Below are 19,016 nucleotides of genomic sequence, written 5' to 3'. Positions count from 1 at the left end.
ATCCAAACTGTTAATGGAAGTGCAAACAATTTAACCTAGATGATAGAAATGCAGGTCTGCGTGTTTCTCTCACCTGCATGCGCTCTATGGAGTTGGACAGTGAGCAGGCCTTGTTGATGAGGTAAGTATGTTCCATATATTCTGAGATCCTCTGGAGGAAGCTCAGTGGCTCATTGAAGACGATGGGCATCGTGATCTTGGACAGTTCCTTTGGGAGAAAAAAAATCATTTGACTTTGGTCAGCTGGGAGAGAATAGGGAATAGCAAATCCTTTGAATTTCAGACCGCTTCGTCTTTGACTGTTTATCACAGCCCCCTGTCTACAGAAGGTCGGCTTACATCGACCAAGACGGGTCCAAATCAGAAAATATTTGATTTTGACAGGAGAAATGTGACTGGAACCTACGTATGAATTCAGACTCTGGAAGAACTATAGGGCTGATATTACTGGACCTCAGTGTAGTGTTTAATACATTTGATCACTTGATTTTATTTGAGTGTTTGGAAAACTGGGTCTGCATTTCTGGTGCCTCTTTAAACTGATTTAAATCCTATCTGAAGGACAGAGACTTTAATGTGTCAGAAGGGAACTTTAAATCAGAGACCAGAAAAATTACATGTGGGATTCCTCAAGGCTCCATTCTGGGGCCCCTTCTATTCAATGCCTACATGCTCCCCATGGCTCAGAATATAGCAAAACATCAGTTACCACAACTATTCATATGATACACAGCTTTACATGACAATGTAGCCAAGTGACTATGAAGCCATGAAAGCGTTGGCTAGATGCTTAGAACAGGTCAATATGTGGATACACCATAATATTCTCCAACTGCATAAAAACATAACTGATGTAATAATCTTTGGACCAAAGGCGTAAAGCTCCAGAGTTAGCTCACAGCTTCAGCTACTTTAGCTAGAAAACACTGGTTATGGCCGAAATCTTGGTTTCATGATGGACTCGGACCTGAAACTTCATAAAGGCAGTTACTAAGTCAGCCTTTTATCACCTGAAAAACATTTCCAAGGAATAAAGGACCTTTGTCAAAGCAGGATCTAGAAGAACTCATTCATGCATTTCATTTGTTTTAGTAGTTTTAGCTGATCCCAAACCCTGCTGCCTGTGTTCTCACTAGACATAATAAAATAGTGCACATCAGCCCAGTTCTAGAGTATTTAAACTGGCTCCCTTTAGCTCAGAGATTAGACTTTAAAATCCTTCTGTTAGTCTATAAATCACTGAATGGATCACACCTCAATACATAACAGATTTGTTGTCAGTCTATCAACTCCCCAGACCACACTGCATGTCTGCTAGTCCCAGTCTGCTCTGTACTAGAGACTGACATTTTTTCGGGAATCCCACGGGTCACGGGATTCCCGTGGGATTCCCGTGGGATGGGAGTCAGTATTAGTAACGATAACCTGATTGGGATGGTACAGGATTAAACATTAACGGGAGAAGACGGGAGCAAACCAATAGCAACTAAAAAAAACTAGGATCGATGCCAAAAAATTAAATAAAATAGAAAGAAAAAAAATCCAGTACTGGCGCCGCCATTTTGTAGTTTTTTTCCTTGAAGTCTACACTATAATGCGAGTCAAAAAAAACTACACGACCCAAAAACCAACAGTGCTTCCGCTCTGAGTTTTTCACCCGCGCTCAAAAAAAAAAAAAAAAAAAAAAAAACAAGAATGGGAGTGGTGCAGGAGCGGGAGTCATTCTGAATGGGAGCGGGATGGGAGTGGGAGTAATTTCAACAGGAGTGGGACGGGACAGGATTTAGATTTCATCTCTGGCCCGAGATTTGGACGGGACAGGAGTGAAAATCCACTCCCGTGTCAGTCTCTACTCTGTACACCCAGAACTAGAACCAAATATGGAGGAGCAGCATTTAGCTCCTATGCTCCACTTATCTGGAACAAAGTCTCAGAAGAATTGAAAAGTGCTGGGAGGCTGAGTTATTTAAAGTCCAAGCTAAAATCCCATTTGTTTAGAGCTGCTTTCGATTGTTAAAGTTAAACTGTTAACTAATGAATTATTAGTTTAGGTCGCTGTCAAATTGTTTTTATTTTACTACCTGCTTTTTTTTCATTTGCTTTTATTTTTCTTCTGTTTTATTGTTTAATTTAAATAAAGCAGTTTATATGAATTGTGCTATCGAATAAACTTGCCCTGCATTGCGTTCTGGTGAAAGGCTTTAAGCTTAAATTAGATAATTTTTAAGCTAATTGGTTACAAAGACAATAATGTAGGAGTTCAAAATGTATTGTTTGTTTACAGAAGCTTGCCATGCATGTACAAATACAAATTGATGAAGACACTGGGGAAAAAAACAGTGATAACAGTAGAACTCTTAACTTACCAGATAATTTCATATTTATTTTATTGGGCTCTTTTAGACCAAAGTATAATAGCTTCTTAGCAAGGTATTTAATTCTGTTCTGTATTCCATTTCAGTGCTAAATAATAAAAGAAACAAACTAATTTAAGCTGCAACCTGATCATGCTTAATGTTTGTTTTTTGTGTGTGGCACAGACAGGATCATACTTTTGGGGCTGTGCATAAGACAGAGGGGGTGTTCCCATTTTTGCTTCCAGTCTGATGCATCTAAACAAGCAGCAGGTGTTTCCAGCCACTCAGCTGATCTACATGTTCATCAGTCACTTATGACTGCCTGCAGGCTAAGCTGCAGGAGCACTCAGCTGTGATTTGTTTCTCAGTAGTTTCTGTGTTCATGCATCCTCCAGGGTCAGGGATTAGGTTTTATTAGCGGTGCCATGTTAAAAAGACTGATCACACCAAGCCACAGCTGACTGAGGGAGTCCTAAATGCTGCTCCCAGTTTGAATCAGAGGCCAGGAATGTGTTTCATTACCAACGCCTCTAGCAAAATACGTGAGCAGAGCTTTACTCATTAACCAGACCTAATACAGCCTCATCTCTCCTTGTGGAGACTTTGCAAAGACTGAATGGTGGTTTTGTTTTGTTTTCTTCTGGGGGTAGCACCATCATGCTGGAGTTCGGTCCCCTGCTGATGTTACAAAATGGATAGAGTAATAAATCTCCACATAAATCAGCATTTGAAGATCGGGGGTTAAAACTAGTGTTGCACCGATACCGATACCAGTATCGGACCGGGCCCCGATACTGCCCTAAAATGGTGGTATCGGTATCGGCAAGTACCAACAAATAATGCACCGATACCATTTTGAGAGCCATAAGTTTATTCTACTATTGTCACCCATTCTAGGTAGGCAATAAAAAGTCCTATTGGATTCACTTTGTATTAGATTTTTCCTGCTTTACAAACGTAGGCAGCAGCTTGACAAAGCCATGATGGGAATTATTTTACATTATTATGGTATCGGTATCGGCCGATGCTGCACAGCCAGGTATTGGGTATCGGTATCGGGGCCAAAAAATGGCATCGGCGCAACACTAGTTAAAACAAGCTAAACTGGGTGTTTAAACAGGACACTGATCCAAAACGAGGGCCATAACAACAAGATAGAAAGACAGACCGAACCAACTGAATGCTCTGCTTTCACGAAACAGGAGATCAAATATCTGAAGAGAATTAGAAAACATCTTTCTTGATGGCTGCAAAAAGAATATGATGGTACAAAAGATAATAATAATAACAGATTGACAGAGGAAGTAAATTAAATGCGATCAAAAAACATTATGTTGGATCATCAGTGATCAGTCCACCGTATAAAACCAGAAAACATGACCTCTCAATATGGATTAATAATCTTCTCAAAACTGAAAGCTGCCTCTCTGATAATGTGCAAACATAATGATTAGGCATTGGATTTTTTTTTGTTTTTATTATTATTTTATCTGTCAAAATGCAACAAACTAGATCTTACCAGTCCAATACATTTTTTCAGGATACTCCAGATGCTGACTGTGTTTCTGGAATACATGGGTGCTGGTAAAGATGTCCTGTATAAGAAAGGGAGACACAGAGACAAGGATGTAGATAAGAGAAGGATGCTATTTTCAAGTTTATCCGTGGATCAGATTTTATGACAGGTACGCATGACTTAGCAAACACTACAGAAACAAAGGAGGAAATCCTAAACCCTCAGAGACGTATACCAGTGAGTATAGACAAACAGATCAGTTCACATGAACAGGCCCTGTGAGTCTTTCTTGGAGCTGTAGTTTTCCACTGTGCACCACGTCACTAAAACAAATGAAAGTCAATACGCATAACACTCGTGTATGAGTCAGTCTGTAATGACATGTTCTACACTCATTTCTGCTTCTTTCATATACATTCCATTTATATTAAGTCATACGTGACAGTTTTATTCAGAGAGGCGAAGGAAATGAGTATCAAGTTAATCAGTTAACTAAAGAAAACCAATGATTCTCTAGTATGGTTTTGGTTTCAGAAAGAAGAGTCCATCAGCCTGTGACGGGAGCATAATCCAGACAAACGGAGGGCGGAATGTGGCGCAGGAATGAGGCTGAACCTGTGTTTCTTGATGCCGTTCTCTTGTGGTACTGATCCATTGTTCTTCTGAGTGCTGCAATCAAACCCCCGGGCATCTTTGAAACTGGCCTCAGACAACCCCTCACACGACTCGTCTGAATCCAGGCCTGCAGGATGCAAGAATTGACCCAAGTTAAGACACGGCGCAGACATGTATCACACAAGGTCAACACTCTGTGGAAACTTAATAAATTAAAAAAAACTAATCACTGGATTAAAAATTGACCAACGACTGCCATGTCACCTCCATCTGCTGACAGATTAAATATTTGTTTTTTTTTTTTCCTTCTTTGCCACACTGGATCTTTACAGCCATCCATGGCTGGGTGCAAACTGCTTTGCATCAGGAACTTTAGCTCAGATTTGAATGGCAAATTTTATTGATTGAAACAGTTTACAGTGACTCGTCTCTTTAGGAAACTGTTTTTTTGTCTGTTTCATATACAATAACATAGAGCTATATAAAATCTGCAAGATTACTAAAACCATAAAACATTTAAGCCATAAGCTGACATTCCAAGGTAACAGAATCCTGCTATAATTGTTGGCCGACTGTACAGCTTAAAACATACAGAAGGGTGGAGTTCAGAGCAAGGTGAGGCCTTCACTTTAAATACACAAAGTAGTTTCAGCTTTTGTTGGACAGCAAAAAGGTACAAGGTGTGTATTTTTAACTGCTTTGGTAGAGACACAAAGTCATGTATTTATCAAGAAACAAACAATTCATTTAGTGGTGATGAATAAGACGATAGGCAGCAAACATCAGATATTTTGAAGACCTCTATATTGAAATTGGAGAAAATCTTCAGTTTACATTGAAGATGTGACTGCGTTCATGTCAGCCTGACCTTGTTATAGTTAGTAATGAAGACGACCCACAATGCTTCAGCATCGATAGGAAAATTCACAAAACATGAGTGCTGACAGAATCAACAATAACACTCTTCAGTGTGGAAGTTGAAAGAAGACTAAATCTGCTACCACTGTCGGAGAAGCTATGAGAAATATCAGAAGAATCTGAAAAGGGAAGCTGTTTCTACAGAGGTATCTGCTAATTATGGAGGTTTAAAAAAAAAGGGAAATACCCGTCAGTAAATCAAAGGAAGCTCAAAGTGTTACGGAAAAAAAAAAGTTCCCTCTGATCCATTTTGGAAAGCCCGACTCAGCGGAAACGTTTGATTAGAAAGAGGGTCTATGGCCAGGGCGATAGACTACAGGGAAGATATACAGTCTATAGTACTGCTAATAATAATAATAATAAAAAAATAAAAAAAATCATACATAGGTTTTTTAATTACACACTAAAACAGTTCAACTTAAAATAATTCAACTCTAATAGTCAGTTTTGTGAAAGATTTGATTATTTTTAGCCATATGTTTTATTCAACACTGGCAAAATACCTGCAGGGGTGTGTGGAAACTTTCTTTTAAATGACAGGGGGGTCCCACCAAGGCACTACTTAAGAGGACTGTTATCTGACTCTTTTTTTTATTTATATTTATTTTTATACATTTGTTAAAAGAATTAATACCGTAATTTTCGGACTATAAGCCGCAACTTTTTCCCCATTTTTCGACCTCGCGGCTTATATAACAATGCGGCTTATCTAAGGACTTTTATAGCTAACGGCCACTAGGGTAATACCTAAATCTATGGATTTTACCATCCACCATGCTGACGTCACATTTGCTTCAACACACAAGTACGGTAGCCACGCGTGCGAGAATGAGGAGGTCCTCCGGAAGCAGACTTCTACCGCAAGTGGTACGAGACAGACAATCCTCTCTGTGCACGAACCATATGGTAATTAAACATAAAAAACCTGCCGCTTATAGTCCAGTGCGGCTTCTATATGTACAAATCATGCAATTTAACTTCTGCAGCTAATAGTCCGAAAATTACGGTAAATAAAAAAAAATGTGATAAGCAGCCAGTGAGTTACAGCAGCTACATCACAGATGATGTTTGTAATGGCGATCATGACCATGAGACGACCTACCTCTGAATTATTGAGGTGATTTCAGGCTGAAACAAATGAGATAAGAGGGCATGATTTTATCCCTCAATAACAGAAAGCTCCAGTTACTGCCTCAGGGTTGGATGCTCGTAAAAATCATTCAACTTGAAATGTATATTTCTCTCCTTGTGACCGAAAATCACCTATTAAACTTTAATTTTTATAGCATGAGCATAGGAGTCAAATAAACAGCAGGTGGTCATGCATGGATACTAATGTCATGTTTGTGACAGAAGAGCAGCCTGGGACATTAAAGTTTGGACAGGCATGTCTATTATGGGCAGTCAGCAAATAGATATGAAGGTGGAAGATTCAGAAACTAAGTTCAACAAGATTAAAAAAAAGAGTATATATGGGAAGGACGGCTCAGGTCGAGTGGTTTAGAGAGAAAATAAGACCCAGGCAAGGCTGAGACCCTGAGCCAAGTTTAGTCACCTGATAACAGAGTGCCCTGTCCACAGCACAGACAACGTTTCGTCAGATGTCACCCTGTAGACATTTACCCTGTGGATAAAGGGCAACACTTTGTGCCGTTTTTACCCGAATGTCACAGGGAACATCTTAATGAACAATCTCATCAGGGATGAGATGGTTTGGATAAGAGCAGAGAACAGAGAAAATACTGAAGAAGGGATGTTGGATGTGGAGGGAAGAGGAAAGGGAGAAGATTCTGCAGACTGTTGTGACTAAGGAGGAAGCTGCAGCTAGAATTAGATTATTAACTCTGGGAGCAAAAAAAGGCTTAAGGCAAAGGAAGTTTTGAAGATTTTAAGACGACCTGAAAACCGTTTCCATCTGTTCAGAACCAGCATGACGGGAAACCGAAGTAAAACAAAAAATGAAAATAAGAGGCCCCACCTGTGACGGCGTCGTAAAACTCGTCCTCATTGCTCATCTTCTCCACTCAAAGTTGAGCAGCTGTTTATAGCAGATGTTCGGCCTCTAGCACATATTCCTTTTGGTAGCGACCCAGCAGTTCCTCTGAAGGCAGAGCAGTAGAGGTTGTGTCCTCTGGATTGTCACCAGGGGCAAAGAAAAATGCGAGATATCAAGACGAGGGACCCAAAGTCTGCCTGGGTGCAGATTTTTAGCAGATGTTTTGACCAGAGAGGAACACCACCGGGCAAATAAAGTTAATGGGGAACAAGGTGATAGTTTCTTCTTCAGAGCTTTGTTTCTTTGGCTTTGTTGATGAAGACAAACCATTTACCTGTAAAAAAGAAAGAAATGTTACACTGAAGGACCAGAGCAAAAACACTAAATTATCTACCTTTTCTGACCTAATCCAGGATAAAGACAGGAAAATGTTCATATACAGGTGCTGGTCATAAAATTAGAATATCATGAAAAAGTAGATTGATTTTAGTAATTCCATTCAAAAAGTGAAACTTGTATATTATATTCATACATTACATACAAACTCATATATTTCAGATGTTTATTTTGTTTAATTTTGATGATTACAAATGACAACAAATGAAAATCTCAAATTCATCATATCAGAAAATTAGAATATTACTGAAGACCAATAAAAACAAAGGATTTATAGAAATGTTGGCCAACTGAAAAGTATGAACATGAAAAGTATGAGCATGTACAGCACTCAGTATTTAGTTGGGCCTCCTTTGGCCTGTATTACTGCAGCAATGCGGCGTGGCATGGAGTCGATCAGTCTGTGGCACTGCTCAGGTGTTATGATAGCCCAGGTTGCTCTAATAGTGGCTTTTAGCTCTTCTGAATTGTTGGGTCTGGTGTATTGCATCTTCTTCTTCACAATACCCCATAGATTTTCTATGGGGTTAAGGTCAGGAGAGTTTGCTGGCCAATTAAGAACAGGGATACCATGGTCCTTCAACCAGGTACTGGTAGCTTTGGCATTGTGTGCAGGTGCCAAGTCCTGTTGGAAAATGAAATCTGCATCTCCAAAAAGTTGGTCAGCTGCAGGAAGCATGAAGTGCTCTAAAACTTCCTGGTATGTGGCTGCGTTGACCCTGGACCTCAGAAAACACAATGGACCAACACCAGCAGATGACATGGCACCCCAAACCATCACTGACTGTGGAAACTTTACACTGGACTTCAAGCAACGTGGATGAAGTGCCTCTCTTCTTTTCCTCCAGACTCTGGGACCTTGATTTCCAAAGGAAATGCAAAATTTACTTTCATCAGAGAACATGACTTTGGACCACTCACCAGCAGTCCAGTCCTGTTTCTCTTTAGACGCTTCTGACGCTGTCTGTGGTTCAAGAGTGGCTTGACACAAGGAATGCGACAGCAGAAACCCATGTCTTTCATACGTCTGTGTGTGGTGGTTCTTGAAGCACTCACTCCAGCTGCAGTCCACTCTTAGTGAATCTCCCCCACATTTTTGAAGGGGTTTTGTTTCACAATCCTCTCCAGGGTGCGGTTATCTCTCTTGCTTGTACACTTTTTTCGACCACATCTTCTCCTTCCCTTCGCCTCTCTATTAATGTGCTTGGACACTGAGCTCTGTGAACAGCCAGCCTCTTTAGCGATGACCTTTTGTGTCTTGCCCTCCTTGTGCAAGGTGTCGATGGTCGTCTTTTGGACAACTGTCAAGTCAGCAGTCTTCCCCATGATTGTGTAGCCTATAGAACTAGACTGAAAGACCATTTAAAGGCTTTTGCAGGTGGTTTGAGTTAATTAGCTGATTAGAGTGTGGCACCAGGGGCCATCAATTTTGAACCTTTTCACAATATTCTAATTTTCTGATATGATGAATTTGAGATTTTCATTTGTTGTCATTTGTAATCATCAAAATTAAACAAAATAAACATCTGAAATATATGAGTTTGTATGTAATGTATGAATATAATATACAAGTTTCACTTTTTAAATGGAATTACTGAAATCAATCTACTTTTTCATGATATTCTAATTTTATGACCAGCACCTGTACATTCATCTATTATAGCTGAAAACCAATACATTTAGCCAGAAAACCAATGCTGGTCTCATCTGAGCAGAGAAACTTCTTTGATGGCCCATTAATGGATTCCCCCACCTGAGCTAGAGAGCTCGGCAGCATGCATACATCAACAAGCAGTTTTATACAAAAAGCAACATCAAGAAAATATTAAATCTTTAGTTTCGGCATGAACGTCAAGTCGTGAAACATTTTTCACATCGAAAGAGCCGACACGCCTTATTTTACTGTAAGCATGTTTTAGTCTCACCCATGTAATCTCCAAGCTCAATCTTACTACGAGGATACCAAGCTGACAGCTATGATCTTTATCACGCAGCCTGCAAAGCAAACATTACTGCTGTTGACTAAAAAGTTTACTTTTTTGCAGCACGTGCTAAAATCAGGGGTTTTCAAAGTGGAGTTACAGGTGTATGGATGGTTGAAAGGGACAAATTTAAATAAATAAATGTACCATTAAATAATCAAACATTCCTTTTAAATTATGAAACTAAACATTAAGTAAAATTTTACAAAAATTAATTAATCATGAGAGAAAAATAAACATTTTATCAAAACTATAGATTTTCAAATAATGGGATGCATCTTAGTGGGTCACTAGTCTCTGACAGTAAAATGTTTGGCACCTCCCGAGCTGCGTAGCTTCATAGACACAACAAATATGAATACATTCATTACTCTCAATATAGAGGTCTAAGCACCTGTGGAGAGTTAGTGGTCTGCAAATATTAGCTATTCTGATGCTCCAATACTGTTTAGATTTCAGGCCAAATAAGCAAAAATATTACAATAGAGTCACAAGATTATATAGCCTCTTTTACATAGATGCACGATAGCAAAATAGATCTAAAAAACTAAAATGGAGACTTAACATTAAAAGACTTCTGTATTAAGGCTTATCTTAGAGGCAATGCTTGTTTTTGTGTTTTTTACATGTCATAAAATGCTAACATCTGATTTTAAATAAAACTACTAGATAAAAAAATCTACATTCAACCATTTATAAAATAAAAATCTATCAGTTGAGTTAACAATTGTAGTAACAGCCTGTGATGAAAACTACTAACATTGTAAACTATAGATCATCCATCGGTTTGGGAAAAACCTTTAAAAACTTGCGCTAAATTATTGAATTTGCTCAAATATTTCAATTTTCAAATCAGATTAACGAAGAGTAAGCTAAAAACATATTGGACTGATTGTGATTAATTACTGAAACAAATTTAGAAATGAAATAAACCTAAACTTGAGTTATTGGAACCTAAAACATGCAAATTGCTGAAAGAACAACTGATTTAGATGAAAAATTAAGCCAAAACTTCATATAGATTTAAAATAAATAACCTTTTTCCTCTGTCTTTAAATACACTATCCAAAACTCCAGTAGCATAGTTTTAGCCTTACCAGGTTCTAATGGTTTTAAAAAACATCTGCCATCAGGGACCTTTTCCTATCAGTTTTATCAGTGAGCAAAAGAACATCAGCTGCCGTCTAAATGATGAGAAATGATAAGAAAGCTCCACTGTTTTTGTTAGTTTGTTTTTCAGGAAATACAGTGAAATGTAGCAACAGACCTGACATTTGTCACGAACAGTTGACAGGTTTGTCAAAAACAAATCCTCTATGAATTTAAACCGGTGGCTTCCAAGAGCAGTTTAACCAGTGCCTTTTTTGTTCTTTAACATTTGTGTATGAAAGAAAAAAAAGTTTTATCTGAAGTAGACAGACTGAAAATCTTAACATACCTGAAATAGCTCATTTCATCGAGCTGATCATTTCTAAATGGGAAAACAATGAATCAGGAACCACACTGTCTTTGTTCCCCTTTATTTAAGCTCACTCTCTGATTGTTCCAGAAAGTTCAGAGATTTCACCTTTGCCAGATATTGGCAACACCTTCGACACACCAACGGACTTTGGCCTCAGCATCCAGCACGGACAGGGAGCACAGGAATTGATCCCAGTGTACCGTCCAAACCTCCTAAAAACGGATCTATTCCTGAATGTTTATAGAGTCCTGAACTTGGCCAAATTCAACGGCTAAACGAAACACAAATAAATAAACAAAAACTACCTTAAGCTGAGTCACTATAAGCAGCTGAATAACCAAGATATTTACCATTGCATCACACTGACACAAACTGACAGATTTATGGAGGTGATTAAGCAGTTTAGATCCCATTTAGAGAAGCCCTAATAAAACAAGAAAAGAACATGCTAGAGATTGACCGATGCAGGTCATTTTTAGGCCAGTATCAATACCGATTATTATGACACCAGTCTAACGGGTCCCCGGCATGAGCTGTCCACATTTTTAGACTAATTCTTGGTGCAGATATTGGTTCTTCAGCCTCTAATGATTTAAAAAGTTACAATCATGTTACATAAGTCTGAAATTGCACAAAAGAAAAGTAACATTTGTTCACAAATCCAAGAAAATATTAACAATGGAAAGTAACTGGAGGGAAAGGTAATTGCACGCGCTTCATGACATGGCTGCTGAATGTACAAATTAATCCAACAGACCCTAGACAAATCAGCAGGTATGGATAAAAGAAAATAACGCTAACACCAAACAAATATATCAGTCAGCCAATGGGACAGATGTGTATCACTGTATGACACATCTGGAGGGGATTATGAATGTGTGTAACCTTCAAATCGGTGGTGCATAGATGGACGCCCGCTCATCTCAATGGGTTTAAGCACTAAATATCTTGCAAAAAAAACACATTTAAAAGAAAAGATGTCAAGCATTTTTCTAAAAGGTTTTAGAAGTAGAATGTAAGGATCAACTGAAATAGCAAGAAGAAAAAACCCTATGAAAGATAAAAAAAAGCTTATCCACCTTAATTTGAATAAAAAATGGGGACAAATGAAAATAATGAAAATCTCACCAACATGAAGTCGTCGCCAATCTTTATTAAAATGAATGGAAAATGTTTAAGTATGTATGTGGCAGCACTTATTGATGATTTGTTGGTACGCTGGCAAACATTTTTGCGTTTTAGGTTAAAATAAAACTTGTACGAATCAATAAAAAAATTGAAACCAAATAACCTGACATGTTTCTCATGTTGAACACAAAAGAAACAAAACTTCAAGCTCTGAGGGTTAAACTTCTTCCTTTTAAACTGATTAAAATAATAGTTAATCTTAAAGGAATTCCTCAATGTTTCCCAGATCGCCATCTAGTTAAGATTTTACTATAAATAATTTTGACAATCTGAGTCATTTCACTTCCAGGACGTAACAGAAGCTCACCAGCTATTGATCAACCCACAGTCAACAACCAAAACCAAAGATTGAGTTTAGCAGCGGATGCATCAGGTGTTTGATTTATCCCAGGCTTTCTAAAGATCAGGGTACATCAGAAAGCATAAAAACTCTTTAAAACATGAGAAGAGATGAAGCACAAGCATGATCATAATAACAACACATGAGTTCTCCTTATTTTCCGTTTGTTGAAGATAACCCCTGCTCTGTCCTGGATTTCAGCCTGAAATGGGTTAAACATAACTGTGCTGATAATCCAGAAGGTTCACACACACAGCGGGTGGACAGACAAGCTTCTGATTGGCCGCAGCAGACCCTCAGATCACATCAGTCGCTCGCTCTCTGATGTCTGTGATTCGTTATGTAACCGTGACAGACATGGCACCATGAACGCATCATAACTACGTTGTTCAATAGTTGGACAGAAGTTCATCAAATGACCCAGATATTCCTTACTGAAACAGAGACGACCCAGAGACGTGCACATCTAGCTAAAAGAAAATGTTATTTTTTTTAAGTTTATAGGCTGCATCATTATTCAAAACCTACAAACCGATTCAAGATAAAATAGCCTGATTCTTACATTACAATTACATGATTAAGGCCAAATGGGAAACTAAAAATAATTCATAACAATTAGACCAATGAGAAAACCAGCTACTGTAAATAATGGACACCGGGATATTATAATGGAAAAATAAGGGTTAGTAGAAATACTAAGAGATCGCAAAGAAAACCAAAACTAAACTTACAAGATTCAACTTCTTTCAATTAAAAGAAAGTAGAAAAGCTAAAATTATTTAAAATGCAGTTTAATTAACACTGAGATGTTAAAGTTGTATAAAGTTATCAAAACATTATTTTGAAGCATGGAACAAGATGAAATGTGGAACAATTGTGAAAATATTACTTGTTGTGCCTAATGTTATCACCTTTAGAGTTCTCTTTAATACAGAAACCAGAGGCTACCAAGATAATGTTAATCAGCATTTTGCTGAGGTAGATGGCCTGAAATCAGCTTATTGACTGCTGCTATAAAACTGCTTTACCTTGATAGAAATGGCACAAATCTCCTTACATTACAATGAGTCTGTTTTTAGCTGCCGAAACCAAATGGAGAATTTTCTTTCTGAATTGAAAAGAAAAGTTCAGGAGCCTTCTGACAGGTAATTCTTCATATGTCTTCTAACAATTAAACAAACAAAACAGAAATGAGTTGGTTTTTTTTATCAGTACTTCTAAAACAACCGGTAATAAACATTAATATAACCAGCTCCTGGCAACTTGATTACAGTATGAAATAGAACAGAAATTATATATTAGAATAAAGCATAAACGCAAAACTAAAAGTGACCATTTTTTTACTTCTAGTGTCTGACCTCATTTAATGAAACTACAAACCTTTATTTCGGTTCTTCCCTGAGATCCAGAAGACACGGAGATGAAGAGTGGGGAAAGTCAAAGTGACGTGTTTACAACACAATACAAAGTCTGACAGACACACTCAGCACAAACACACCTCCACATTTCTTTTTACACACACCTACCGACCTCGATGCCTGACACACCTCTTCACACCGTGAAGGCAGCATTTCTCAGACACACACAAACAAAAAGGTGAGAATAAAATGGACAGTAAAATTAAAATCAAACCTAAACATACCAGATTTGTTTTTAGCTCTAATGTGTAAAGCTGTAGAGCTTCTGAAGGGGGAAGATTTATCGGAGTAAACTATGCAGCTGAACAGCTGCTTCTTTTCCCATGTGGTCACTAAGTGAGGATGAAACCCCAGTAAGGACGGGTGTGCTGAGCTTACAATGAGAAACTATTACACAACATCAACATTAGACTGCAACAAGAGGGTTGTCATGGGAATACGGCAAGGGATGCTTACAGGCATCGAGGCAAATGTAGTTTGAAAAGTTGCAGTTTCAGAAGTGCTAACTCTTATCATCATGATGTGTTTATGGGTTAAAGTCCTTCTAATGAGGACAGAAATGCTAATGGAAAGGCAAAAGTACAGAGCAACACTGATCTCTTCCTCATTAGCGTTTTCTAGGCTGTATGGAAACATATTCCCTTTGCCAAAAAAAAAAAAAAAAAAAAAAAAAAAAAGAATTTAGGAAACAAACAGCTTGCTACAACAGTGGTTAGCTTAGGTAAAAAAGCAGCTAATATAAGCTCGTTAGACTCGTTCAGAAAGCTTAATAGAAATCCTTTGTTGCACGATAACTGAACCAATCAGCTTTTTAAACAAGCCTCACCTGCTTAATTCCAATTCATTCTTTATAAGTGACCCGGTTAGGTGTCATAAGGTAAAAAATAAACCTTGAATTTCTCAATCTTATTCTATGGGAAAACACTTGACAATAGCCTGGAAACAATAGAAACTTCTTTTAGGCTCACATCATGTAGTGCTCCTAATTATAAAAGAAAAGTGGCTGATTTTCAGACCTCTGCTGAGAAGGAAAAGATTAATGGGGAATATTAGTTTCACATGTCAGTATGGGTGAATTACAACAACAACTTAATGAAATTACTGCTGAACGATCTGTGCACCCCCATTTAAAACATCAGATCAATGTATTCTCTGTTTATCAATAAATAACAATGAATACAGTTTATTAATAACAGTTTTCCAGTCATATTGATTTTATTTAATTTTGGAGAAGGGATAGTTGCTTATTTTTGGTTCTAGATATGAGGGGGTTCTGATTTGGATTAATTTAATTTAAGTGCGTCACATAATGAGAATCTCATACCTCCCCAGGTCTTCCTGCCAGAAATTAACGCAACACATTCATTTTTATTTTTAAATTATAAAGATGGCCGCCAAAAGCTGGAGAAAGCCGATGGGATTTCTTAAGCATCACAAGCAGAGAAAACTTTCATAAGGGGAAAGATTCCTCGTGTTTTGAAGAAACGGATACAAGAAATTTAAACTAAAGCAACAGTTTTAAGATAACTTTTAAGACTTGCTGTTAATCCATTGAAATATTAAAACAATATATGACCACGTTTAAAGGAAATAAAGCTTGATCAAGCCGTCGATTCTGATTCTATAAAAATAAAAAAAAAACAATGGATTTTTTACTAAAAACCAGCCACGGTCGCAGACAATACTGGTATGAGCTGCTGTCTAATGCAAAGGGAAACAATGCGTCATAACTGACAGGTCTACCTCTGCATCACACCCAAAAGTACATTTAAAACACGAAGCTCTGGTTCTAAGATCTGTGATAAGGGCACAGATTGTGAACGCAGCTTGAAAGGCAGGGGAAGAACAGACAGGCCAGTGTGTTGAAAAGTGGAGAAGCATTTCGCTGACGGTGCTGTTGGTTCAGTAATTAGGGCAGAATAAAAAAAAAAACCAACAAAACAAATTTGGAGTAAAGAGTTGCTATAGAAATCAAAATGAGTTCCTTGTTTTTTTAAGCATCTGGTTATTAAGGAAGTAGTTTAATTGTAGGTTTTCAAATCAAATGAACCACAATAGGAGAAGTGTTTTATAAATGAAGCTTAAATGTATTTGATCTTTCTCATCGTTTCTAAACTGAAACCACAAACTGAACTGTAATTTGATGAATTAATATTGTACTACGTCTGCATTTTGACGGTTACATCTCCCGAAGAGTTTTGAAGTATAAATATATCTATAAATTTTAATCTGCTCTTCTTTACAGTGATGTTTAAAGTCAAGTAAAATATCACTCTCTATTGGATGATTGGTTTTTATATACTCGAATGCAGCCAGGAAACTGAAAGCTGAATTCATCATAAGACTGAGAACGAGTTTAAATGTCAAAAGACTTTTCATCAGAATAAGCGTGAGTATAAAATTAAATTCATTCGACCTCAATCACAAGACTAGCCCTGTCAAGAAACCCTGACAGCAGCTGTTTGGAAGTTTAGTTTGGGCACAAACAAGATCGGCTTTGTTTCAAAGCATCAACAGGATGCTTTTAACATTAAAGGTAGCATTTAAGATAATAAAATCAACGTTAAGTCTTCATGCCATCAGCTGGGTTTTGATCAAGCTCAAAGCAGTTTTTTTCATCATCCTTATAAATTTGGAAGCATGAAATTAGATTACAAGTCCTGGGATTGTACTGCTGTGGTGTGAAATAAGTGGTCCTCCTAATTGTCAATCATTCTGGTGATACGTTTACATAAAGCCGTCCTACGTGCTCTTCCCCAGTTAGCTGTCTTTTTCTGCGAATCCGCACTTTCACGTGTATTTGTGTGGTGAGCTACGGTTTCAGGCACTCATTGAAGATCACCTTTCTCACCACTGTTCTTTGAAAATGGCAGAGGGTCATTTGATGAACTTCTGTCCAACTATGGAACAATGTAGTTGTGATGCGTTCATGGTGCCATGCCTGTGCCATGTCTGTGACGGTTACATAACGAATCACAGACATCAGAGAGCGAGCAACTGATGTGATCTGAGGGTCTGCTGCGGCCAATCAGAAGCTTGTATCTACACCCGCTGTGTCGCTGTGTGTGTGGACCTTCTGGGTCAAGGCAGGTATATCCCAGAATGCTTTGTGCGGAGAGCTCTCCTCGCAAAGCATCATGGGATTTGCTGTAACTGCTGCTCGCTGTTGACATAGGTGGCCGCTACCCCACAGCGGGGCTCAATAACAAAGATGGCGCGGGCGCCGTACAGTGGACCAACGGGCAACTGATCATCTGCCCGAATGGTAAGTTGACTGAGTTCAGTATATAGTGATTGAGGGATGTATGGGTTAGAGCGGACATTTGGACACAGTAAGCTCGTATGAGCTATGAGAACAGCACTTTGAAACAGAGCCTGCACGAGGAGAAATGGACTCGTACATGATCTTGCACGCGCATTTTTTACTTTTTTTTTTTTTTTTAAGTGGAGAGGGCAGGTATTTTAGAAAGATTCGACAAACAAACTTGAACAAACTGAAGCAGGTATGGTTCTTAAAGAGATTTAAAGTAACTAAATACTTTTGCCTAATGTGTGAATAATGTCTTTGATGAGTAATAAAGCGATAAAAAAAGAAAAATATATCCATTTGCATACATTCTCAATCAAAAAGAACATTTACATGAATTATTAACACCTAAAGATACATTAGTGAAGGGATTAAACTTTATCATCAGGATTTTGAATGCCATCCCACTGGTTACTGCGTGTGGTGCCGAAAAACAAGCTTAATAACTGGAATTTCAGCCAAAGCCTTAAAAATCAGATGTGAGTTTTTATTGGGGAATAGGAGACGGGCTTAGTGTTATTTTTGGTCAGCATGGTTTCTCTTCTTGGAAGTTGTCCCTGCATGCCATCTCTGCCCAGTCCCTCATTGCTCAATCACAAACAAAGACTTTAACTGATGCAAGGGAGGCCTGAAGAGCTTTCAGTGTTGTTGTGGGTTCTCTCTTGACCTCCTGAAAAGGCTGTTGATGCACTTTGAGACTGATTTTTAACAGGTCAACCACTTAAGGGAAGGTTCATCGCTGTTCCATCTATTATATATTAGTGATTCACAGAGTACAAAGCATAAGAATCAGCATTGTAAGTCTTCCCAGACAGAAACTTGCCTGTTACTGCTTCTCTTCTGTTCTTGAACATTGTAAAACTGGTCTTATTTTAGCCTACTTCATGAACTCAGACATGTTATTTTTAAGTTTATGTTTATACTTAGGTGTATTCTACAGTTTAGTTAAATTTATTTGAGTTTAAATTTAACAGAATGACATCACTTAATTCAATAATACTCTATTAATCTGAAAGGGAAGTTAAATAAATAAATAAAATTAAACAGATTGTGGTTAAGGACAGTCTGGTATGAACAGTTATGCTGCTCCACCAGGCTTATGTGACCCTGGGTCTAACACACAGCATCAATAAGGAGGATGCAGAGTAAACTAAATCTTTTCCTCGTACACTGTCGTACATGAAACATGTAGTATGACAGCACATTCCAGTGATACCTGCTGGAATAGAAACTCTTCTAGGGTGAGTTTTACTTTCAAAGTCACCAGAAGCTAAACCGGCTTGGTGCTTTACTTTGAAACTTTATAAAACAAAATGTGTCAGCTCTGAAAGCAACAATACCGAGACGGATGCACAGTTAGGCTCGGAACGTCACAGCTTGAAGGCTGTATGCAAATGGTTTGGATAAGAAAATCCTTTTCTCCCCTTGAGTTACAAATGATTAGACTGAATTTTCTAGTATTCCATTCAACAGCTGGATACCTTAGCTTTTTGCATCAAAACCACGTATAAATTGCACATT

General features: G+C 38.0%; 1 protein-coding gene across 2 annotated transcripts in view; it reads right to left on the bottom strand.

The window, feature by feature from the left end:
- Positions 1–19,016, bottom strand: part of LOC119771511 (oxysterol-binding protein-related protein 2-like) — a 31,915-nt gene that overhangs the window by 9,164 nt on the left and 3,735 nt on the right. Inside the window, exons 1-5 of one of the 2 annotated variants that reach the window (XM_038267548.1) lie at positions 14,151–14,231; positions 7,385–7,736; positions 4,489–4,615; positions 3,877–3,952; positions 74–208 (exon numbers count right to left, since the gene is read on the bottom strand). In XM_038267548.1, coding sequence (XP_038123476.1) covers positions 74–208; positions 3,877–3,952; positions 4,489–4,615; positions 7,385–7,421 — 375 coding nt within the window. In that variant the 5' untranslated portion in view covers positions 7,422–7,736; positions 14,151–14,231. Of the gene's footprint in view, positions 1–73; positions 209–3,876; positions 3,953–4,488; positions 4,616–7,384; positions 7,737–14,150; positions 14,232–19,016 lie in introns of those variants that run through there. The other variant, XM_038267547.1, reaches the window with a different exon arrangement.

This window comes from Cyprinodon tularosa, unplaced genomic scaffold, assembly GCF_016077235.1.
Source record: "Cyprinodon tularosa strain WSP-4 unplaced genomic scaffold, ASM1607723v1 ctg677, whole genome shotgun sequence".
NCBI classification, from domain to species: domain Eukaryota; kingdom Metazoa; phylum Chordata; class Actinopteri; order Cyprinodontiformes; family Cyprinodontidae; genus Cyprinodon; species Cyprinodon tularosa.
This window is presented reverse-complemented; position numbering and strand designations above follow the sequence as displayed.